The sequence below is a fragment of the Natrix helvetica genome, assembly GCF_964273705.1.
Source record: "Natrix helvetica genome assembly, chromosome: 5".
Taxonomy (NCBI): domain Eukaryota; kingdom Metazoa; phylum Chordata; class Lepidosauria; order Squamata; family Natricidae; genus Natrix; species Natrix helvetica.
Window position 1 is genome coordinate 27,857,423 of NC_138551.1, and position 20,067 is coordinate 27,877,489.

Consider the following 20,067-nt stretch of genomic DNA (forward strand, 5'->3'; position numbering starts at 1 on the left):
TTTTTTTTTATCATGTCTATGCCTGACTTGGGAAGGAAACATGCTAGATGAAAAACTCAAAATATGTGTGGAATAAGAGTTGAGATTGATTTGAGGACAAAACAATTATTGAGAGTTGAAAACAAACCTCCTTTTGATTGTCCCTCAGATTGGAGGTCAGAAAATAAGATGGGCAATTTTACCAATTCAAGACTTTCAATGAGAAGTGGCAGACAAATATTTTAAAACAATGGCATTTCTACTGAGAAATTAATGATGATAACATTGTTTTTGGAAAAGCCAAGTGAGGCGATTTCTTTCATTATGGTCTTTCTTTCTTATTACTTCCCACTGAGAGTCATTGTGGTTGGAAATTTTAACATTTTAGATTGAGGTATTTCAACATGGATTATTATACTTTTCTGAGACAAGAAGACACCCAGAATAGCTTGTTTGGAGCGTGGGTGGAAGTGTGTGGCTAACCATATATTTACTGATGTTTTTGTTTAGGGATCTAAAATCCCATCTACCTATCTACAGAAAGAGCTTTGGGATACTTAGGGTGCAGTTGCCAAATCTGGGCTGAAAACAATTCAGTTGGCTACTTGGTAGAAGCTTGATGGTCTTTTTCTGACCTCTAATGGTCATCTGGATTATTTTCAGCCCACATAGATAGGCTTAATTTAAGAACAAGTAAGTGATAAGATCTGACAAGAAATTGAAACTGCTGCTATTTGTTTCTATTTGTGTGTGTTCAGATGACATGGAAGAAATATTTGATCTCTGAGTTATGGGAGCAGAAGTAATTTATATGAAAAAGGAACTGAAAAATTTCTTAGGTGAACATCTTCTCCCTAATTTAACTATTATTTAAAAAAAGTAACTCAATCTGTTTTTTGGCCACCACCCACACTTTGATGTAATGCACATTCTTAAACTTCACCAAATTATGAAAAACACCACATTATTTGGACCTAGGTTTTGCCAGAGGATAGAAAGAAGAAAGAATTAAGATGCTAAAATAGATATGATATATGTCTTCTTAACAGTTTTTAAAGCTGCAGAAAGGAAATATTTTTGTCGCAGTAGGAAAAGGAAATGACTAACAGAATTTGATTTAAGTATGTTAAGCGTGTATGTGTTAATTTTTTTTAATGGCTACTGGATTTTTTTTCTGACGAAATAATCTTGTATCAGAGATTACATTACATTTTCTGTTACAAAAATTACAGGAAATTGACCCAAAGGCTAAAAGTAGCCCCAGCATTATAGATAATTTATTTTATTTTCTCTGCCACCCAGAGGGAAGGGACAAAGCCAATGGAAAACAATAGGCATTCTTTGAGAGATAAATGTTAGGTGAGAAATGGATAAGGAGACAAAGAAAGAGAATAAGTTCTGAAAGAGACCTGCCTTTCTCTAGGTTTCAGATACAGAGATACAATGAGAGAAGTATCAGATTCAGAGTTCTGAAATGTATATTTAATCTTCATGTTGCTAATCTGTTCAACCTATCTGTTGTAAATAAAACTCAAATATTAAAAAAATGCCTATTCACCTCTAATTAGCATTTTCCAGCCGCAAGCAATATAGATAAGTGGAGGACTCCTCTATATTTTTAACACTCAGAAAAGACAGGGGAGGAGAATATTAGTGTAATGTTGGCAAATATTCTTTAAAATATAATTACAGTATTACATTTTTTACCCATCCATCCTTTTTCTCTGCAGAGTTCATGGCTCTGCGGGGTGGGTGGGAGGCTGAGTTCCTCCATTTTCTTGCCACAGTCTTGTGTCTTTGGTTTGATACAGAATAATTAGCCCAACTATGGGAATTTGAGTGTGACATATTCACTACACAACTATATTCACTATGTTACATTTACTGCCTAGTGGTTGATGGAATCCTTCTTAGTTGTCTTTGAAGCCCGATTCAAATAAAGATCTATCAATTAGTAAGTTTTATTATTAAAAATGGCAACATAGATTTTAAGATATAAATATTAAAAAGACGCTTATTTTATATACTGTAATTGTTAGATTCATCTCCTTTTTTTCTCTGAGAATTCAAATATATCTACAGAGGATTTATTTGCATTTATTCACACAACAGCAAACTTTTGATGTTGGTTGAGCTAAGAAAGAATAATCATTCCAAAGTCACTCAATATGTTTCTATACCTACGGTTGGACTTGATCTTGAGTGTTCTTGGCTCTAATCCTACCCTTTAGCCATTAACTCATAATACATCACCACAGAATATGGACTATTTTCTAGTTTAGTAGCTAAAATTTCAACAGTTCTACAGCTCAATCATTCTAATCAAATTGCTCTGCCTAGGGTATTGTAATCAAATCTGTTTCTAGGAAATTATATTCACTGACATTTTCTCTCCTCACTTATAATACAATGTTTTCGATTTTTGTTACTGACATTTTAAGTTTAGGGAGGGGCTCCTACTTACCATCATAAGTTGCATACAGAATTATCATGGTGATGGCTACGATAGCAAGAAGCAGCACTACAGCAGCAAGTCCAATTTCCAGTGGACTCCAGCGCAGTTTTCTCTTTGGTTTTGGGGAATTCATTTCAGTTATATCCATCTGACTTTCTGACTTAGCCATAACCTAGAGTCTGGCAAGAAAAAGAAGACAAAAACCAGTGACCCAGTGGTAGAAGAATGGAAATCTTTAGTTCCTCTTAGTCATTTTTTTTCTAATGAGGAAGAGAAAATAATGTGTGTTTTTTTTTAAAGAGCCAATTAACGTAGTAAGTTGGGGTATTTTTTGCTACTTACAGCCCACAGAATAATGGTGCTCTTACACAAATAGAGAGTAAGGCTAAAAAGGGACTAAAAACAAATGACAGCTTGCTTTTATTGCCCACATATCTGTTTCATTGTAGTCTACTGGTACAAGAGTTCACAAGTAAGTGAAATGCAGCTCTGTTTGAATAAAAATTAACTTAACCTTTCAATCTTTGATCCTTTGCCAATGAACAAAAGTGTTTCATTTTGCCTCTCAGCAATTTTCAAATCCTTCTAGCAATTAATACAAGTTTTTAATCAACTTTTTTACATGTAACCTTTATTAAAGATTTTTTGAAATGTAAATAAAAGTGATAGAAACTAATGTAACATAATAAAAAAGAAAAGAAAAAGAAATAAAAGAGAAAGCAAAAAGCAAAAGAAAGAAAAGGAAAAGGAAAATAGAAAAGAAAGAACAAAGTTACAAAGAAGTACATATTGATCTGCTTTCCAGCAGTTATAAATACAATTATAAATTTATAAATGTACCTTTTACTCTATGGTTACTACATAATCTAATAATCAAAACCATCTATTATGAATTCATTTTTTCTGTTTCATGTGAAAAATCTATAATAGATTTCCAGTCAGCAATAAATGTAGATGCTGTTTTTTCTCTGATCAAATACATTTTAGCCATCTATAAATACAATACAATAGTAGAGTTGGAAGGAATCTTGGAGGTCTTCTAGTCCAACCCCCTGCCTAGGCAGGAAACCCTATACCGTTTCAGACAAATGGCTATCCAACATCTTCTTAAAGACTTCCAGTGTTGGGGCATTCACAACTTCTGGAGGCAAACTGTCCCACTGATCAATTGTTCTAACTGTCAGGAAATTTCTCCTCAGTTCTAAGTTGCTTCTCTCCTTGATTAGTTTCCACCCATTGCTTCTTGTTCTACCCTCAGGTGCCTTGGAGAATAGTTTGACTCCCTCTTCTTTGTAGCAACCCCTGAGATATTGGAACACTGATATCATGTCTCCCCTAGTCCTTCTTTCTATTAAACTAGACATACCCAGTTCCTGCAGCTGTTCTTCATATGTTTTAGTCTCCAGTCCCCTAATCACCTTTGTTGCTCTTCTCTGCACTCTTTCTAGAGTCTCCACATCTTTTCTACATCATGGTGACCAAAACTGAATGCAGTATTCCAAGTGTGGCCTTACCAAGGCATTATAAAATGGTATTAACACTTCACGTGATCTTGATTCTATCCCTCTGTTTATGTAGCCTAGAACTGTGTTGGCTTTTTTGGCAGCTGCTGCACACTCCTGGCTCATATTTAAATGGTTGTCCACTAGGACTCCAAGATCCCTCTCCCGGTTACTACTGTTGAGCAAGGTACCACCTATACTGTACCTGTGTATTTTGTTATTCTTGCCTAACTGTAGAGCCTTACTCTTTTCACCATTGAATTTCATTTCATTAGATAGTGCCCAATGTTCAAGTTTGTCAAGATCCTTCTGTTTCTTAAGCCTGTCTTCTGGAGTGTTGGCTATTTCTGCCAGCTTGGTGTCATCTGCAAATTTGGTGAGTTCCCCATTTATTCCCTCATCCAAATCATTGATAAAGATGTTGAAGAGTACTGGGCCTAAAACAGAGCCTTGGGGTACTCCACTGCATACTTCCCTCCATGTAGATGCAGTTTTATTGAGAACCACATTTTAGCCATCTACAGTTGATGTGCGTTGAGTACGATTGGTCAGCTAGTTATGAATCCATCTGGTGGTGATGCTGTCTAACCCACAGTCTTCTACTTTATTTAGTAGTAGGTTATGGTCTACCTTATCAAATGCCTTACTGAAGTCCAGGTAAACTATATTGATGGCATTCCTCTGGTCCCCTAATTTTGTCACTTTGTCAAAGAATGCAATTAGTCTGGCATGATCTGTTTTTGACAAACCCATGTTGGCTTTTGGCTATTACTTTGTTTACGTCTAGGTGTTCACTAATTCGTTGCTTGATTATCTTTTCCAGAATCTTTCCTGGTATTGAGGTCAGGCTGATAGGTCTATAGTTTCCTGGATCTATTTTTCCCTTTTTTGAAGATGGGAACCACATCAGCTTTTTTCCAGTCCTCTGGCAGTTCCCCGGTGCTGCAGGATTTCTGAAAGATATAGTTCAGTGGCTCTGAGATCTCATCTGCCAGTTCCTTCAGAACCCTGGGGTGTAATCCGTCCAGTCCTGGTGATTTGAACTCATCTAGGGTAGACAGGTGCTCACTTACCATTTTCTATTTCAATTTGTGTTCCTAATCTGATTTTTGTGGTGCTGTTTTTGATAGGTTGGACTGCTTTATCCCATCATCTTCACCCACCTTTCTTACTCCTGAATCTTTATGTATGCAATGGTCTTCCTGAACTTTTCATATATTAAAAAAAAGTTCCAGCTGTTTTTCCATCAGTCCCAAAAGAAACCTCTTGTTTCAATTATATATTAATTTTTAAGAATCTGTGAATTACTATATGTATTTAAATGCAGAATCTTTTAGCTTTTTACACATCCACCAAACTTGATTAAATTCCCCTTCTTGTTTATATTTCTAACATAAATTTGAAGTCCCTTTATACATTCTAGACAATTTCTCTGGTAACATATAACCCATAAGTACTCTGGTACAGTACTTAATAAAAGTACTCTTTAAGATTATAACATAGTGTACATTTCAGTCTTTTCAGCTACATTTTTCTCATTGTTCCAACTTTATATTATATTTAAAATGGGTTAGATTTTAGCCCAAATTTTGAATTTCAATAAGTTATGGCATTTGAGCAATTATCACTTGTACACAATTCTTTTTCAAACTCAGTCTTACAATGTTCACCACTATGAATTATTTTGTTTTATGCATTTATTTATGCATGCATGCATGTATGTATGTATGTATGTATGTATGTATGTATGTATATATGTATGTATGTATGTATATGTTTATAAAATTTATAGGCTGCCCATCTTGCATCAAGGTAACTCTTGGTGGCTTTAAATCATTAAATCTTGAATCTTTCTAATTGTAAATATGAGAATCATTGACAATGATATCTCTGTGACACTGGTTCTTCTCTTTATTTTATATTTCCTTTGACAATAATGTAGTATTTCAAAAAGTTCTTAATTTATTACTCTACTAGTATACAACCATCTCAATAGATTAGGGGTAGGGTTAAGGCAAATGGGAAGCCTGCTTTGGACTTGAGAGCTAACCCGGAAGAGGTCTGGTTAATATTTGGATGGGAGACCTCAAAGGAATATCAGAGTTGTAGGTTAAATTGAAAGTAAAACAAATGAACAGAAAATCCTGAAAGAATGCAGTGGTATCCTATTTCCATGTTGCTGCCAAGAAAATTTCATAGAGACATTCCTCAACTTGCTAGGAGTTGAGCTCAATTTGAAGGAGCCTTTTTTTAATACCCGAGAAAAGAAGAATAAGAAGAAAAAAAGGAACTCCCTTGGGTATAAGATATAGATTTGAAGCTGTACAGCTCAGTGAAGATGTTGATTTCATTTATGACAGCTCAGAACAAGTAGAATCCATGCAAAGAAAGGGATGGGAAATTTGACAGCCAACCTTGTAAAGCCTTTATATCAATCTATGGCCTGGCCCTGAGTGAAATTCTGATTATTTTTCTGGACATCCTATTTGGAAAAAAAGATATAACATTGCTGGACAAAGCACAGAAGAGTGCAAGCAAAATTGTTGAGGCCCCAAGCATCATCCTTGCAAGTAAAAGCTAGAATTTTTGAAACTCTTTAGTTTGGAACAAATGTGTCGGGGTGGAGACATTATCAAAGTATATAGAATTATGCTGTATATGGCAGAGAAAATAATAGGGAGAGGTTTTCCTCTGATTCAGAATACTAGGGGTAAGAGTCATCTAATGAAACTCACCAGAAGAAGATTTGGAACAGAGAACAGAAAGCATTTTTTTTAAATATAAGGTGCAGAATTAACCTCTCAAATTCATTACGAGGCGACATGGGTGGTGACCATCAACTTGGTTGGCCTTAAAAGAGGGTTGGATAAATTCATAAAGGACAAGTCTGTCAAGGCTATTTTGAAGAATTCAGGTTTTCTCCAAGTTGGAGAAACAGCCTTCCAAATATCATTTGCAGGGTTATAGCCACTGGTGGGTTCCTACCGGTTCGGCTGAAATGGTGGTGGTTTGACGGCCTGGGTCGCTGGAACCGGCAGGCCTACCATGCCCCCAACCAGTTCCCTGGGCGGCGCCATTGGCAGCGCCATCTTGTTTTTCAGTTCTGTGCATGCACAGAGCAATTTTAATTGCACTGTGCATGCACGCACAGTGCACATCAAGCACATACACGAGTGAACCAGCAGTAGTGCCTGACGGAACCCACCCCTGTTTATAGCTGTAGGTAAGGGATATTTCTCCATATTCTCACCTTGCAAGTTACCCAGAAGCTAATATGAGCCTTAGTGTTATCCATCAGGGCTATTTGTATATTTTTATAACACTGCCCCCAAAACAGACTTAGTCAAAAATAAATAAAGACCTGTGTTGAAAATGGCTAAGGAAAGATAGTTTTAGAATAGTGATGGTAAACCTATGACATGTGCCTCAAAAGTGACACATCATGATAATTTAGGTGGATATGCCAGGATTCACCAACACCCAACAATAGAGATTCTCAAAAGGATATCCCATTCTTGTGCAATATGGAGATATTGAGGCAGCACAAAAATGGGCTCTGCTCTCACATGGGCCTCTGGAACCTCCAAAATTCACACAAGAATCTCGCTTTTCTTCATGCATGCTTTTGCATGATTTTTAAAGGCTGCAGATGCTTCAGAAAAGCATTATCTCAAAGCTGCTTGAAGGACAAAGGCCTCATGCAACTTGGAGCAACCTCAGGTAGGCCGCAGGGGTCTGTCAACAGAAAGAGAACCTGAAGATAAGCAGTTTGGGCAGATTATGGGGAGCTTTGGGCCACGGCAGCAACCACGCTGGTCTCCAAGGTTTGTGCATCTTGGGGAATAGTGCAAGATGACCTTTTTGATTGGCAGCAGTAACACTAGGACTGAAGACAAGGCCCGGATCTCTACTTTAGGCCCAGCCTTAGCCCTGATGCCAAGTGCAGCTGTTTAGGGTGGTTAACATGGTGGGGGGATAGATAATTATTTCTCCTTTGTTTTGTGGGAAAGGGACATACCAGCTGAGTAAAGTTAGGCATTTTCTCACATTTAGATACATTATGCTCAAAAGGTTTGTCATTACTGACCTAGATGATCTGATCTATGACTCAAAATAAGATTGATGGTATGTTGCAGTTTTTCCACCTTATGGTTCCTTAAAAGTTTATATTCTTCCCTTCCCATAAAGTTTTCTTGAAATTTGGAATAAAATTAATCAAGATAGCATGAAACCGATCAGAGATGGGTGGCATAGCAGTTAAAGTTTCAGTCTGCAACCTTGATTTGGGACTGTAGTGGGAGACTGTAGGATTACCCATCCTACTATCAAAACTTTGCAGGATTCTTGTTATTTAACCAGCCCTTGTGTGGTAGATACAAATTGGGCACTGCTCTCCCAAATGGTGAAAATTAAAGGTAAAGAGATTTTAGCTACTGATTGTGGAAAATTGATGGTAATCTTCAAGAAATTTCTGATTGCAGTATTTCCTAATTTCACATCTCTTTTTAAGGATTTGAACTGCCACTGACAAGCCTGGAAAGAAATCATGGGGCCAGGCAGACTGTAGAGCTTTGCAAGCAGATCTCCAAAGGCAAAAATGTATCTACATGTGGATTTATAGTTCATGCTATTATGCTTTGGGGATTTATTTGCATACTACCAAATGCAAAATATAGCCAGAGAAGTGTTTCTTCATGGCTGTTATGCTCTAACAAACTATACTTATTAAATGAACCCACTGCTATTGAATCTTTACAGAGCTCAATTCTGTGGTTGCTCATGCAGACAGAACACAATTTTGTAAATACTTAAGAATAATTTCTCCCACGCAATAAAAATAACTGCAATACTATAATCATGTTGGCTAATTTTCTATCAGATTCACAATCAGTAGAATATTCCATCCTATATATACCTATGTGTGGTCAAAGCATGACAAATGAGAGATGATTGATTTCACATGGGGAAAATGGGAATCCAAAACTCAACATTCCAACACTTACATTTCAAATGTTGTACCGTTTGAATTTTATTGACACACCTGGAATTTTCTGAAAGGAGTAAATTATACACTCCCCCCCCCCAATTGTATATACTGTTTTGTTATGTTAATTGAGTTTGGGTAGTGTCAAATTTTGCTTTTTTCAGTTCTGCCAGGGTTTAACATGCAGCTTACAAATACTTTAAATAAATGTAAATGTAAATATTGGGCATAACTGAAAATAAAATACTGGTGTCATAATGTAATCACATCTGGAATACTTTTAGAAGTGTAAGTTATCAGACCTTAAAAAGATATTATACAGCTGAAACTGGTCCAGAGATTACTCTGCAAAATTACAGAGCTATTGAAGCAAACCCTCTATTATAGAAGATTAAAATATTTAGGACATTTTAGATCAGGAAAGAAGTGAATAAACACATGACATAGTTAATATATAAAATTATGCATGGTAAGGATGAATGATACAGAGAGTTTCTTCCTCTATCATAGCCTTCTACATTAGACTATCAACTTCCTGTTTTAATTCACAAAGACAATAATTATGTGTTTATTTTCCCCAAATTCCTTTTCAAAATTTCTCTAATATCTGTTCTTTTCTACTTTTTTTTACTGAAAACTAAAAATGTAACATACATTTTATTTTTCTAGACAGGAAAAATGAGGGAAATTTTAACAATAAATTCTGTTTTACTTAACTGAATGAGAACTGTAAACAAATGAATAATAATTTTTTTCTCTATTGCATTAAGTATTGGTGTTTCCTTGATATTTTCTTGACTAGTGATTAAGATCTTTTAATTCAGACCCAGATTCTATTAGCATTGGAATGTTTTCACTCTGTCTTAAATTTAGAAAGTGACTGAATTAATATCATTTAGACTGATTAGCAAGGTAATATTTAAATTAGAAATCCTAGCATGTGTATATTTTACAAAGAGGCTTGGAGTAACATAAGGGTTGTTTTTGCCTTGTGGCACATTGGCCAAAATGTGCTTAAAATAACCAAAACATTTCTTACTAGTAACAATGAATACAATATGTGGTATATATATTCTACATCCTCACCATATTACTAAAAAGTGCTACATAAAAGTCTCAACTAACCAAAGCCATGATGGGCAGTGCAGGTCAATGTTTATCAACAATCTGATGGCGTAGAAGACTATGGCATGAAAGGGCTACATTATAAAAAACATGAATGAATGACTGAATGAAATTAAAAGGTAATTCCTTAGCAATAAAACTAAGAGAAAGGGGGAAAAGATGTATTAGATCTGAATGAGGGTCTGGTTTTGTAAAGTGGCGTTAATAAATATGAATGCATTAAAGTGAAGATGTAGGGTTAATTGTGCATGAAATCAGAAAATATGAATGCGAAACATTCATGTTCTGGGAACTTACGAAAATAAAAATTCAAAGGCTGGTAGTAGTTGTTATAGTATGTGCATATTATGAATTTTAATATAGTTGTAACATAGTGATGAGCATTATTGTAAACAACTTATTTGGAAAATATGTATGGTACTCTGAATAAAAATGATTGGGAGATATCCTTTGGACGACTCAATACATAGATGGGAATGAAATTAATGGTATCGAAAGAAAGTTTGGGCCAATTGGATATTTAAGAATCAATGAGAATGGTGCAGTGTTGGGGGAATACATTGCAAAGGAATGAATATAAATCTAAAAAGTAGATTTATATCTACTTTTGATTGATCTGATTGTATATGATAAAATATTGAGGGTATTTACAAGGATGACTTGAAATGTGGACAAAATATTTTTTGTAGTGATTTTAATGAAACTTAGAAAAGGAAAGGAGGTAACAAGTTAAAGCAAAAGAAGAACTACAACAGGAAAAAATGAATGGGATGTTGTCATAAAGAAAGAGGATATGGAAATTGCTTAGAAGAGAGTGAAAAAGAAAAGAGTTAGGGTGCCCAGAAGTGAAACAAAATGTGAAACAGGATGCTAGTGGAATAATACTGTGAAAGAGTCTATGGATACATTAAGAAACATGGTTGTTGCAGAAATTGAAAACAACAGAATAATATGGAGCCATGGTAGCGCAGTAGTTAGAATTCAGTATTGCAGGCTAACTCTGCTCTCAGCTAAGAGTTCGATCCTGACCAGCTCAAGGTTCATTCAAACTTCCATCCTTCCAAGGTTGGTAAAATGAGGACTGATTGTTAGGGGCAATGAACATGGTCGTTCACAGAGTGCTGTAAAGCAGTGCTCTCCCCAACCTTTTGGACACCAGGGACTGGTTCCATGGAGAGAGGTTTTCCCATGGACTGGACGGGGTGTAGTTTTTTTGTGCTGCCTGCATCCCATGGATGGATCTTTGTTTGATTGGGCAGACCGGTTTCTGGTACACCGTGCACCGGTGCCAGTCCACAAACCAAGGGTTGGCGACCCCTGCTGTAAAGCACTGTAGAGTGTTATATAAGTCTAAGTGCTATTGCTATATTATATAATAAATTGCATTTACAAAAAGGATAATATAATGTATGATTTCTACAAAAAGGATACTTTCAAACCATTTAGTCAAAAAGAAGAAGGAACAATTAAAAGAAACAAAGAAAATGGAGGGTGGTTTTGATATATGCTGTTTAAAAAATTGTTTTGAAAGTGGGAGGAAAGAACCAAGCAATAATTAAAAATAATGAAATGACGTGGGATGAAACTGAAATAATGGAATGCTGGAAAGAATGCTGCAGTTATTTGTATGGAAATGACAGGATGCATTGAAAAGCAGAATTGAAATGAATGTTGTTTATTAGATTTAAATTATGGAATGTTTTGGTGACTATGAAGTTGAAGTTTGGTTGATGATTATGATAAGAATGTATATTATGGATATAAAATATGTATGAGAATAAATTCAAACTTAGTGGTTGAACACTGAGTAAAACTAGACTTTATGGTGTGTAGTTTATTCAATGCAAATGGTGATTTAATGCATCATAAAGTATGTTTATGATGTCATTTTGTGTGCTCATTGGAGATATATGAAGCACTGAATGGATATGGTAAAAAAGATAGTTTGCAAGAAGAGAAAGCTATGGTAACGTACACTGAATGGTATTAGTATTTACTGGATCTTTCCCCATCATCTCATTCCTTATTTTCTTTAGTTTACTAATTCTTACTCCTTTTCACATTATATTGATTACTCTAAATGAGAATAGTCACTCAAAGTGTATTGATATTCCAAGAATTCATCTGACTTTTATAGGGAATTAGACAAATTCAGATACTTACTTCTATTGATGACTTATAATGTGGCTATACATCAGTTTTATTCTACTACCTGAAGCCATAAGCCTATAAATAGGTGTAACTGGGCCAAAAATATATGCGGCACAACAGGGCTGATATATTGTTTGCAGACTGTATCTGCAGGATATTGAATCATATAGATCTTTGGTTCTTCTTAGGTTTTTATTATTATCTCTGCTCTAATATTTAAATGTTAATTGTTTTTTTTTAAATGGGCACTTCAACAAAGCATAAGCTAATGATGATGGTGGTAACAGAATCAGTGTATTGCTTTAATCCATATACAGTGCAGTTAAGAAGTTACAAACAAGAACAGAAAATAAAAAGGTAATAATAAAAGTTGTAATAGAATGAATACTAAACTCAACAAAGAAGTGAAAAGAATTGGTGCTGTACTGTTTTGTTTTATGGGTGTGCCCTCTGAGAAGTTATTCATGGGTTTCATTCTGGCCTTGTGATATTGCTGGTGTTTTTTTTTAAATTAATGTACTGACATGCATGCAATTACACAACTATTAAGAAAACCCAATAAATGGAAGACAAGTTTTCCTAGTTCAGGCAAATATTATAACATTCTATTTCCCACAGTAGCCAATCAGGTGACTACAAACAGGACATAAAAAACTTTCTTTATGTCGTCCATCAGTGCCATGAGAAACTTGGGCTGGATTCACACTTGTGACAAACCATAACATGATTTGTTTGGTGAACAGATTGGTAAGCAGATTGGAGAACTCAGCCATCCTGGTTTATAAATCTTGCTTTATCACTTAGCATGAAACAGTATGTGCATCAAGCCAATTTTGTTTTATACTAAGCCTGGTTTGACCATAGTCAAATAGTATGAAATATTAGCCTAGACGGGAAAACATTTAAGCCAAGTAGGAGGTTTTAAATTTCTGTTTAGCCATGAAACTCACATGAAGGGAAATGATTATAGTTATGTGAAAGAATTTGCCTAACATAACAACACAGTTGAAATATGACCAGCTTCCTACATAGAATAACCTAAATATCTGCCTAAAATCTATAAAATTTATTAGTTTTCTGGAAGAGAATATGAAGGAAGAATATTGTCGTAATAAAATATTTAGAACTGAGTTTGTAAATTGTGTTCAGGCAGCAAAGTCATTGTTCTTTTTTCTTTAAGAACTTGATAAGGAAAAAACATTTCTACTAATGGATAGTAGAAAGCAAATTTCATGGAAGTTCAAGACAAATTCAAAAAGAGCAATCTTTGATGACAGTAAAGAAAGCTAAAGTAAGATAACTTTAATTCAGATCTAATTTTTTGTCAGCATGCAGTATAAACAATGACAATGTATCTTCTAACGCCGAAGGCTTTGCTCACACAAGCACGAAGCCGAAGGCACCAGCCTAAAGATGGCGAGTGGAACCTCGTCGAAATGTTGCCAAGATACTCTCAATCTTACATGGGAAAAGACCCGAATACGCCAAGACCTGCACGCACGCGTGTGTGCACACACACACACACACCTGCTATAGTATTCTATTGAATTAATTTCAATATTTCAGTTCAAGTGTTCATGAAAACACTAAAGATAATTTGTAACTGTTGTAATAATGCAAAATAATGCTTCAGCAGTAGCTATTAAAAACAAAATGGCACCTTTTATGCTTTATTTGCTGAATTATATGAAATAATGAAGACCCAAAATAAATAAAAGTTTTGAAACAGGACTCGAGAGACACAATGAAAGGCCTTGTCTCATTGTGCTACTTGCTGGGTAACTAATTGTCTTCTGTCAGCTCAACCTGTTTCACCTATTTGTTGAGAGAATAAATTGAGGAAAGGCTTCACCCATGGTACCTTGAGTTCTTTAATGGGAAGGTAGGATATAGATACAGGAATAAAGAAGCAAACTAACTAACAAACAAATGTATTTATTTTAAAGCCAGCAAGATTAACATTTCCGCCATATAAAATTCTATCTTTCTTCCCAAGATCAGAGGAAAGGTTCCTTAATTTATTAAACAAGTTAATTTTTTTTGCCTGATTTAAAAGTACCCACTTTAAGGTATCTAAACTAATATTTTTACTGTAAACATACAGATGAATAATTTCAGAAATAACCTTACCCATCTTGTTCACATAAATAAACAGCTAATATGAAAATAATCTTCAAATATAGTAAGTCCATTGCAGTAGATTAGAAAATGATTCAATTTCTTAATATGGTAAAATGTTTGACTGTTCCTAAACTACAATTTATTAGCACATCAAGAAGGATATCCCTTGACATGCAAATGTGCTTTATGAAGTCAGTACAACTTTCCCAAAGGAGTTAGCCTTTATATTGCTGCATGGCATATGAATATTTCTATTATTTAAAGAAAACCCATGATCTGTTACTTATCAAAGAAAACTAAATGAAGTCTGCAATACTGACTTAGGGTATGTCCTAGCATATGTCACTTTGTAAGGTCTTTGCATGCACTAAAGTCCTGAGAATTAAAGTCAAGAATAAAATAGAGAAATCAGTACTCTGGTAAAATTGTTCATTTCTATTTCTCCTAATATCTTTGCCCTTTGCCCTCTGAAAGCAAAGAGAAACAAACACTTGTGATTTTATCAGATCAAGAAATTGGGAAGCAGCAATAGGAATAAACATATTTTCTTTTTCGGGAGAGGGGGCGGTTTATAAATTTAATAAACTAAACTAAACTTTTGTGGCTTCTCCATATTGGTCTTAAAATACTGTATAATTTAAGTAACAAAGTTGCTAGAATAATGTATTTTATTTGTTTGGTTGATAATTAAATTTATATACCACTCATCTCACCAAAGGTGACTTTAGGTAGCTTACAATCATTCAATTAAAAATTATCCTTTTAACTCATATAGAATGCAGATCAATATGAATGATCACACCGAAACAAATTCAGTTGATTGAGTGATTCCAAATATCACTGTAATTACTTATTCCCAAATACTTACTAAGTTTCGACTTCATGATAAACCATAAGAAGAATATTTAGGGCACATTGAACTTATCTAGCAGAAGATGCATCTATCTTAGAAATGTTATAGTTAATACACTGAGCCATCAGGTATGGCTGATAGGAAGAGCCAATTGCTACATTATTTAGTTAGGATATCCTGCCTGTCTCCATTATTCAGCGAGAAGAAAGAGCTTTTGTACAACTGAATTGTGTAAGCTTTGTGCACTGTATAGCAGATCACACATTTAAGAAGGGCAAAACAGCATCAGCACCAGAAAAGAATAAGATGTTCACAAATCTGCAACTTCAACAATGGTAGTTTTCATCTGAATACTTGTTGAGGGCAGACTAAAATGTGTGAGATGCATCTGGAGGGCACTTATTAACTAAAAATGAATTAGTCCTAACAACTTCTTGTATATCAAAAGGCATAAGAAGGATCTCACAGGAGTCCTTGACGGGCAGAGTTAAGGACTTGGCACTAAAGTGTGGCTTAGAAGTAAACTCATCTTATTTTAACCCACCAAAGGCACTCCTGAATCCTAGCAGACACATCAGATGTACCATTCCAGGGAGGGAAAAAAATCATGAGAACTAGAAGTGTAACAGGTTTAAGTTGCTGTTTGTGGCCATTAATTGATTTATCAAAGAAGAAGCTGTAGCAACCCTGTTCTAATTCATATCTTTCAGCTTCAATGCACAAAAGCTCTTCTTGGACCTAAAGTGTAAACATTGATTAAAGGTAATAACCAATGAGAAGAGCCCTGTGAATTGTGAAGCCTTAGAAGAAACAACTTACTATCACAATCATTAAAAGAAGCGTATACATCCCAGAAATGTACTGCTTTCTTTCTTAAGATAGCAAAAGCCGTTACTGTTTGGACTCTTACGTGATTTATAAATAAGAAAACAATTTATATTGTATCTTTACATACTCATTTATCAGACTTCCAGAATAGGATCCTCTGTATAGGATCATCTATTCAAAGTTAGTCACAGATGAAAAGGTAATAGCTTCAGGACTTCTGGGGAGTCAGAAATCCTTCAGAAACTGCTAGAGCAGCCCCAGCTAACATGACCAATGGTGAGGATGCTGGAAATAGTAGTTTGATAACATCTGGAAGGCCATAGGTTTTCCATTCCCATAAAAGCTACAGCACATGGTTGTAGTGAATTGCTATTTATTAGATTTTTAAAAATTAAAAAAAGTCACTTTTTTAAAAAATAAAAGCTAAAAGTTGCTCACATGGGGGATCTGCACAATACCTCCAGTAACACATCTGGGGTGATTTTTGCTTGCCATAATGCCAGTTTGCTCTCCTTCTCTCCCTCTCTCTCTTTTTCTCCTCCTCCTGCCCTCCCTCTCTTTTAAAAGAGAGGGGGGGAACTACAGTTCCCATTATCCACAGCTAGCAGTGCTAGGTTGGGAATTAAACACCCACTGTTAATTGGGTTTTAAGCAGAGATCACCTTTTTTTTTAAAAAAAAAAAAGAGAACCCCAACAATAGTAAGATTCCCGCTCTTTTCAAATTATCTCTTTGTACCTTGCAGCTTCATGGAAGGCATTACACATTTACCAAAAGTTGATATAAAGATCGCAGGGGTGATACTTTCCTCTTAATGAATAATCTATGACAAGCATGGACATGGGGCACCAAACACCACCTTTCCTATTTCTGGAAGGTTGGAAAAGTCTTTGCTAAGCTTGTTGAAGTAAGGAGGAGGTTTTTGAATACATAGTGTTACTTGAGCTACTGCATTAGGAAGTGAGAACTCATCTACTTATATAGACTCCCTGGGAGTTAAACAGCAATCACATTGTTCCAAAACTCACTGATAGCTTGCAAGTCCAGGACAATGGGCAAACATAATGTGCAAGAGAAATAAAACCATGTGTAAAGCAAGTAACGCTGCAATAGCCTATACATTTCATATTAGGAGCACTTTAAATCCAGGGGGAAGAAGTGCCTTTCTTGCTTTAGCCATAAAAGACAAGTGAGAAGCTTTTAGGGTGGTTTTTTTTTTTAAAAAAAATTTCTCTCTAGAAAGCTTTTAGTTTTTCATTTTCTATCGGAAAGCCTTTCTTTTCCTCCTCTTATCTCTAGCTAAATTCAAGGAAAGAAAGTTTAGCATTGGAATTATTACACTAACTAAGCCAAACGGTCCAGGAAAGGAACGCGGGTGTGTGTGTGTGTGTGTGTTGGTGCTATTGTAAAAGGCAATGGTTTTTCTCTGGTCGTGGTCCCTGCAGCTTCCTTTTCCACCAAGTCCTTTTAAAAGAAACTTAGGTTCAGAGGTGATGGCGATGATGCGGAGGGGGGGGGGGCGGAGGGGGAGAGAATGAACTACTCGACACACACTCAATACTCCCCCCCCCCCCATACTCGTCATCATCATTACAAAGAGATAATCAAAGGAAAAGTGACCTACCCCAATCCCTTGCTCTGGATGCCTTTCCCTGCTGTTCACACCTCTGTCCTCTGGCATTGTGCCTTTAAAGTCCCCCTCCCGCCCCCCACGCCTCTTGCTCCACAACTCCCCACCTCCTCGCTTCTCCCGCTGCTTCCCTACTCTGGATTCCCACTTCTGCACTCCCCGCCCGCCCGCCCGGCATCTCGACTTACCAAGCTGTTCTTCGGAAAAGTTCGGAGGCGATGTAAATGCATACATCACCGACCAATGGGGGAAAGAGGAGGAAAAAAAAAAAAAGAGGCGAGAGAAGCAGCCGTGGGAGATCCAAGCGCTGAAGCAGCCGGGAAGCTCCAGGGAAGCGTCGGCGCGGTGCTCCGCCGAGCGGGCCGGTGGGCGGGCGGAGATTCTCCGCTCCAGGGGTTCCCCCGGGGCAGGGCTTAGGCTGCTCGTCTTGCCAGCAACCAAAGCATCCTCTTAACACTCCCGGGGGGGATCGCTCGCTTCCTGTGCCAGCCGCTGATCGGGAGAAAAAAAAGAGCGAGCGACGAAGTGGGCTTGCTTGCAACCGTCACAACGGAGGGGCAAAGGTTGAGCGGGTCGCTGCCTTTGCACGCCCGCCTCCAGCCAAAGGGACTAGCAAGGTCTCTTCGAAGTGCCCGGCTCCTCGGAGCCGTGCCCGCAATTCTGGGGGCCTGAGAGAGGAACTCCAGCTAATCTAAGCGAGGAGCCTTCGCCCTCCCCCTAACAGGGACAACCCCACGGGGCAAACCCGGGAGGGTGGGAGGAAGACTTTGGCAACCCTCCCCTGAGAAAGTAGGCAGACACTCCAAGAGAAGGAAGTGTCCTGCGAGGACACGGTGGGCGCCAGAGCTTAATAATCATCCTGTCCTGGGAATCCTCTGCTCACCCACCTTCCATCCTTTTCTGGCTGATAAGTAACGTTTAGGAAAGACAGGCAGGCGCACAACAGCTGCCCTGCCGAGCCTTCCTCAATCCGAAGTTTTCCAGATGTCTTCTGGATCCCATCTCTCATCGCTATCAGATGCCTGTATGGATAACCCACCCTGAGGGGTGAAGGGTGGGCAAGGAGCTGTACACGCCACAAACAATAGTGACCTGGATTCATAGAGGGCTATGGATCAGATCCGCCTCTATTCATTCGAGGTAGAAATAAATGCATGAAAATGCAAACGCGGAAATTATTTCTGTGGCTTGGATTTCCTTGACAGTCGACAAGGCACAAAAGAGAGCGGAAGAAATTAGAATCTGCTTTCAAGCCTTTTCAAGGGTGCTGCCTTGAAAGTATCAAAGTAGGGTAGATCAAGGAATAAAAGCAGCAGAAATTCCCAGGATGGTCTTTACTGTAACAGGTAAAGGTAAAGATTCCTCTCGCACATGGGTGCTTATTCCTGACTCTATGGGGGGTGGGGTTGCTCATCTCTGTTTCAAAGCCAAAGAGCCAGTGCTGTCCGAAGACCTCTCCATGGTCATGTGACCGGCATGACGAAGGCACCCGGAACAGTATTACCTTCCCATCAAAGGTATCCCTATTTTTCTACTTGCATTCTTACATGCTTTCGAACTACTAGGTTGGCAGAAGCTGGGACAAGTAATGGGAGCTCACTCTGTTATGCAGTGCTAGGGATTCGAACCGCCGAACTCCCAACCTTCTGATCGGCAAGCTCAGTGTCTTGGCCACTGAGCCACTGCATCCCTTCAGCAGATAGAATAAACCAATTTATACCAGACAAAATCAAGGCAGAATTGATTGGATTTCTTTTCACTTTCTCAGGACTGAGTTCTCTTTTTGCTTAACACTTCATTGCTTAACACTTCATTTCACAAGTGCCTTTGCCCTGTGTCCTATCAAACTTGGAAGCTGAAGAAGCTTGCCCTAAATATTGCTGCTGTCATAGCTGGACTTTACTACACATCTAGAATGGAATCATGGTTTGTTGCTGTATTGTACAACTCTGTCAAGGCAGTGGTTGGTGGTTGCTTCTGGAGAAAATTGAGAAATCACAAGCCTGGTTGGGGGGAAACCCCACTAATTGCTGTGTATGGACATTCCATCCAATATTTGCCCCCTCCCAAATTTGACTTAGCACCCTGACAATTGTTACATGGCAGCAAAAAGTTCATCTGTCTCTAGTGCAATGTATTGGTCATCTGATTTGTGCTGCCCCAATGTAGCTAGCTACTGTGTTAGGTTTTGAGGATTTGGCTATGTAGGACAGTCTGGTTAAACTGTGGGTGGTCTTGAGTATATATTTTGAAAATATTTCCACGATGACTTTTGAACTGTCCACTGGTCATCCTATGAACCATTCGCCTATGAACGATTGTTCAGCAAAGGGTAAGAATTTTGCATCTCTTGGCTGCTGCCTTATGGTCCTTTGGATTTATGCAGCTGAGCCACTGGAAAAGTTTCATTGAAGAGTTCGACAAATGCATTCGGGTGTAT

The 20,067-nt window shown here is 37.3% G+C and overlaps 1 protein-coding gene across 4 annotated transcripts in view; it reads right to left on the minus strand.

Moving 5' to 3' along the window:
• The window catches only part of MME (membrane metalloendopeptidase), a 91,559-nt gene that overhangs the window by 54,234 nt on the left and 17,258 nt on the right, over positions 1–20,067 (minus strand). Inside the window, exons 1-2 of one of the 4 annotated variants that reach the window (XM_081955304.1) lie at positions 17,816–18,291; positions 2,444–2,613 (exon numbers count right to left, since the gene is read on the minus strand). In XM_081955304.1, coding sequence (XP_081811430.1) covers positions 2,444–2,603 — 160 coding nt within the window. In that variant the 5' untranslated portion in view covers positions 2,604–2,613; positions 17,816–18,291. Of the gene's footprint in view, positions 1–2,443; positions 2,614–2,776; positions 2,889–17,621; positions 17,696–17,815; positions 18,292–20,067 lie in introns of those variants that run through there. The other 3 variants (XM_081955306.1, XM_081955307.1, XM_081955305.1) reach the window with 3 other exon arrangements.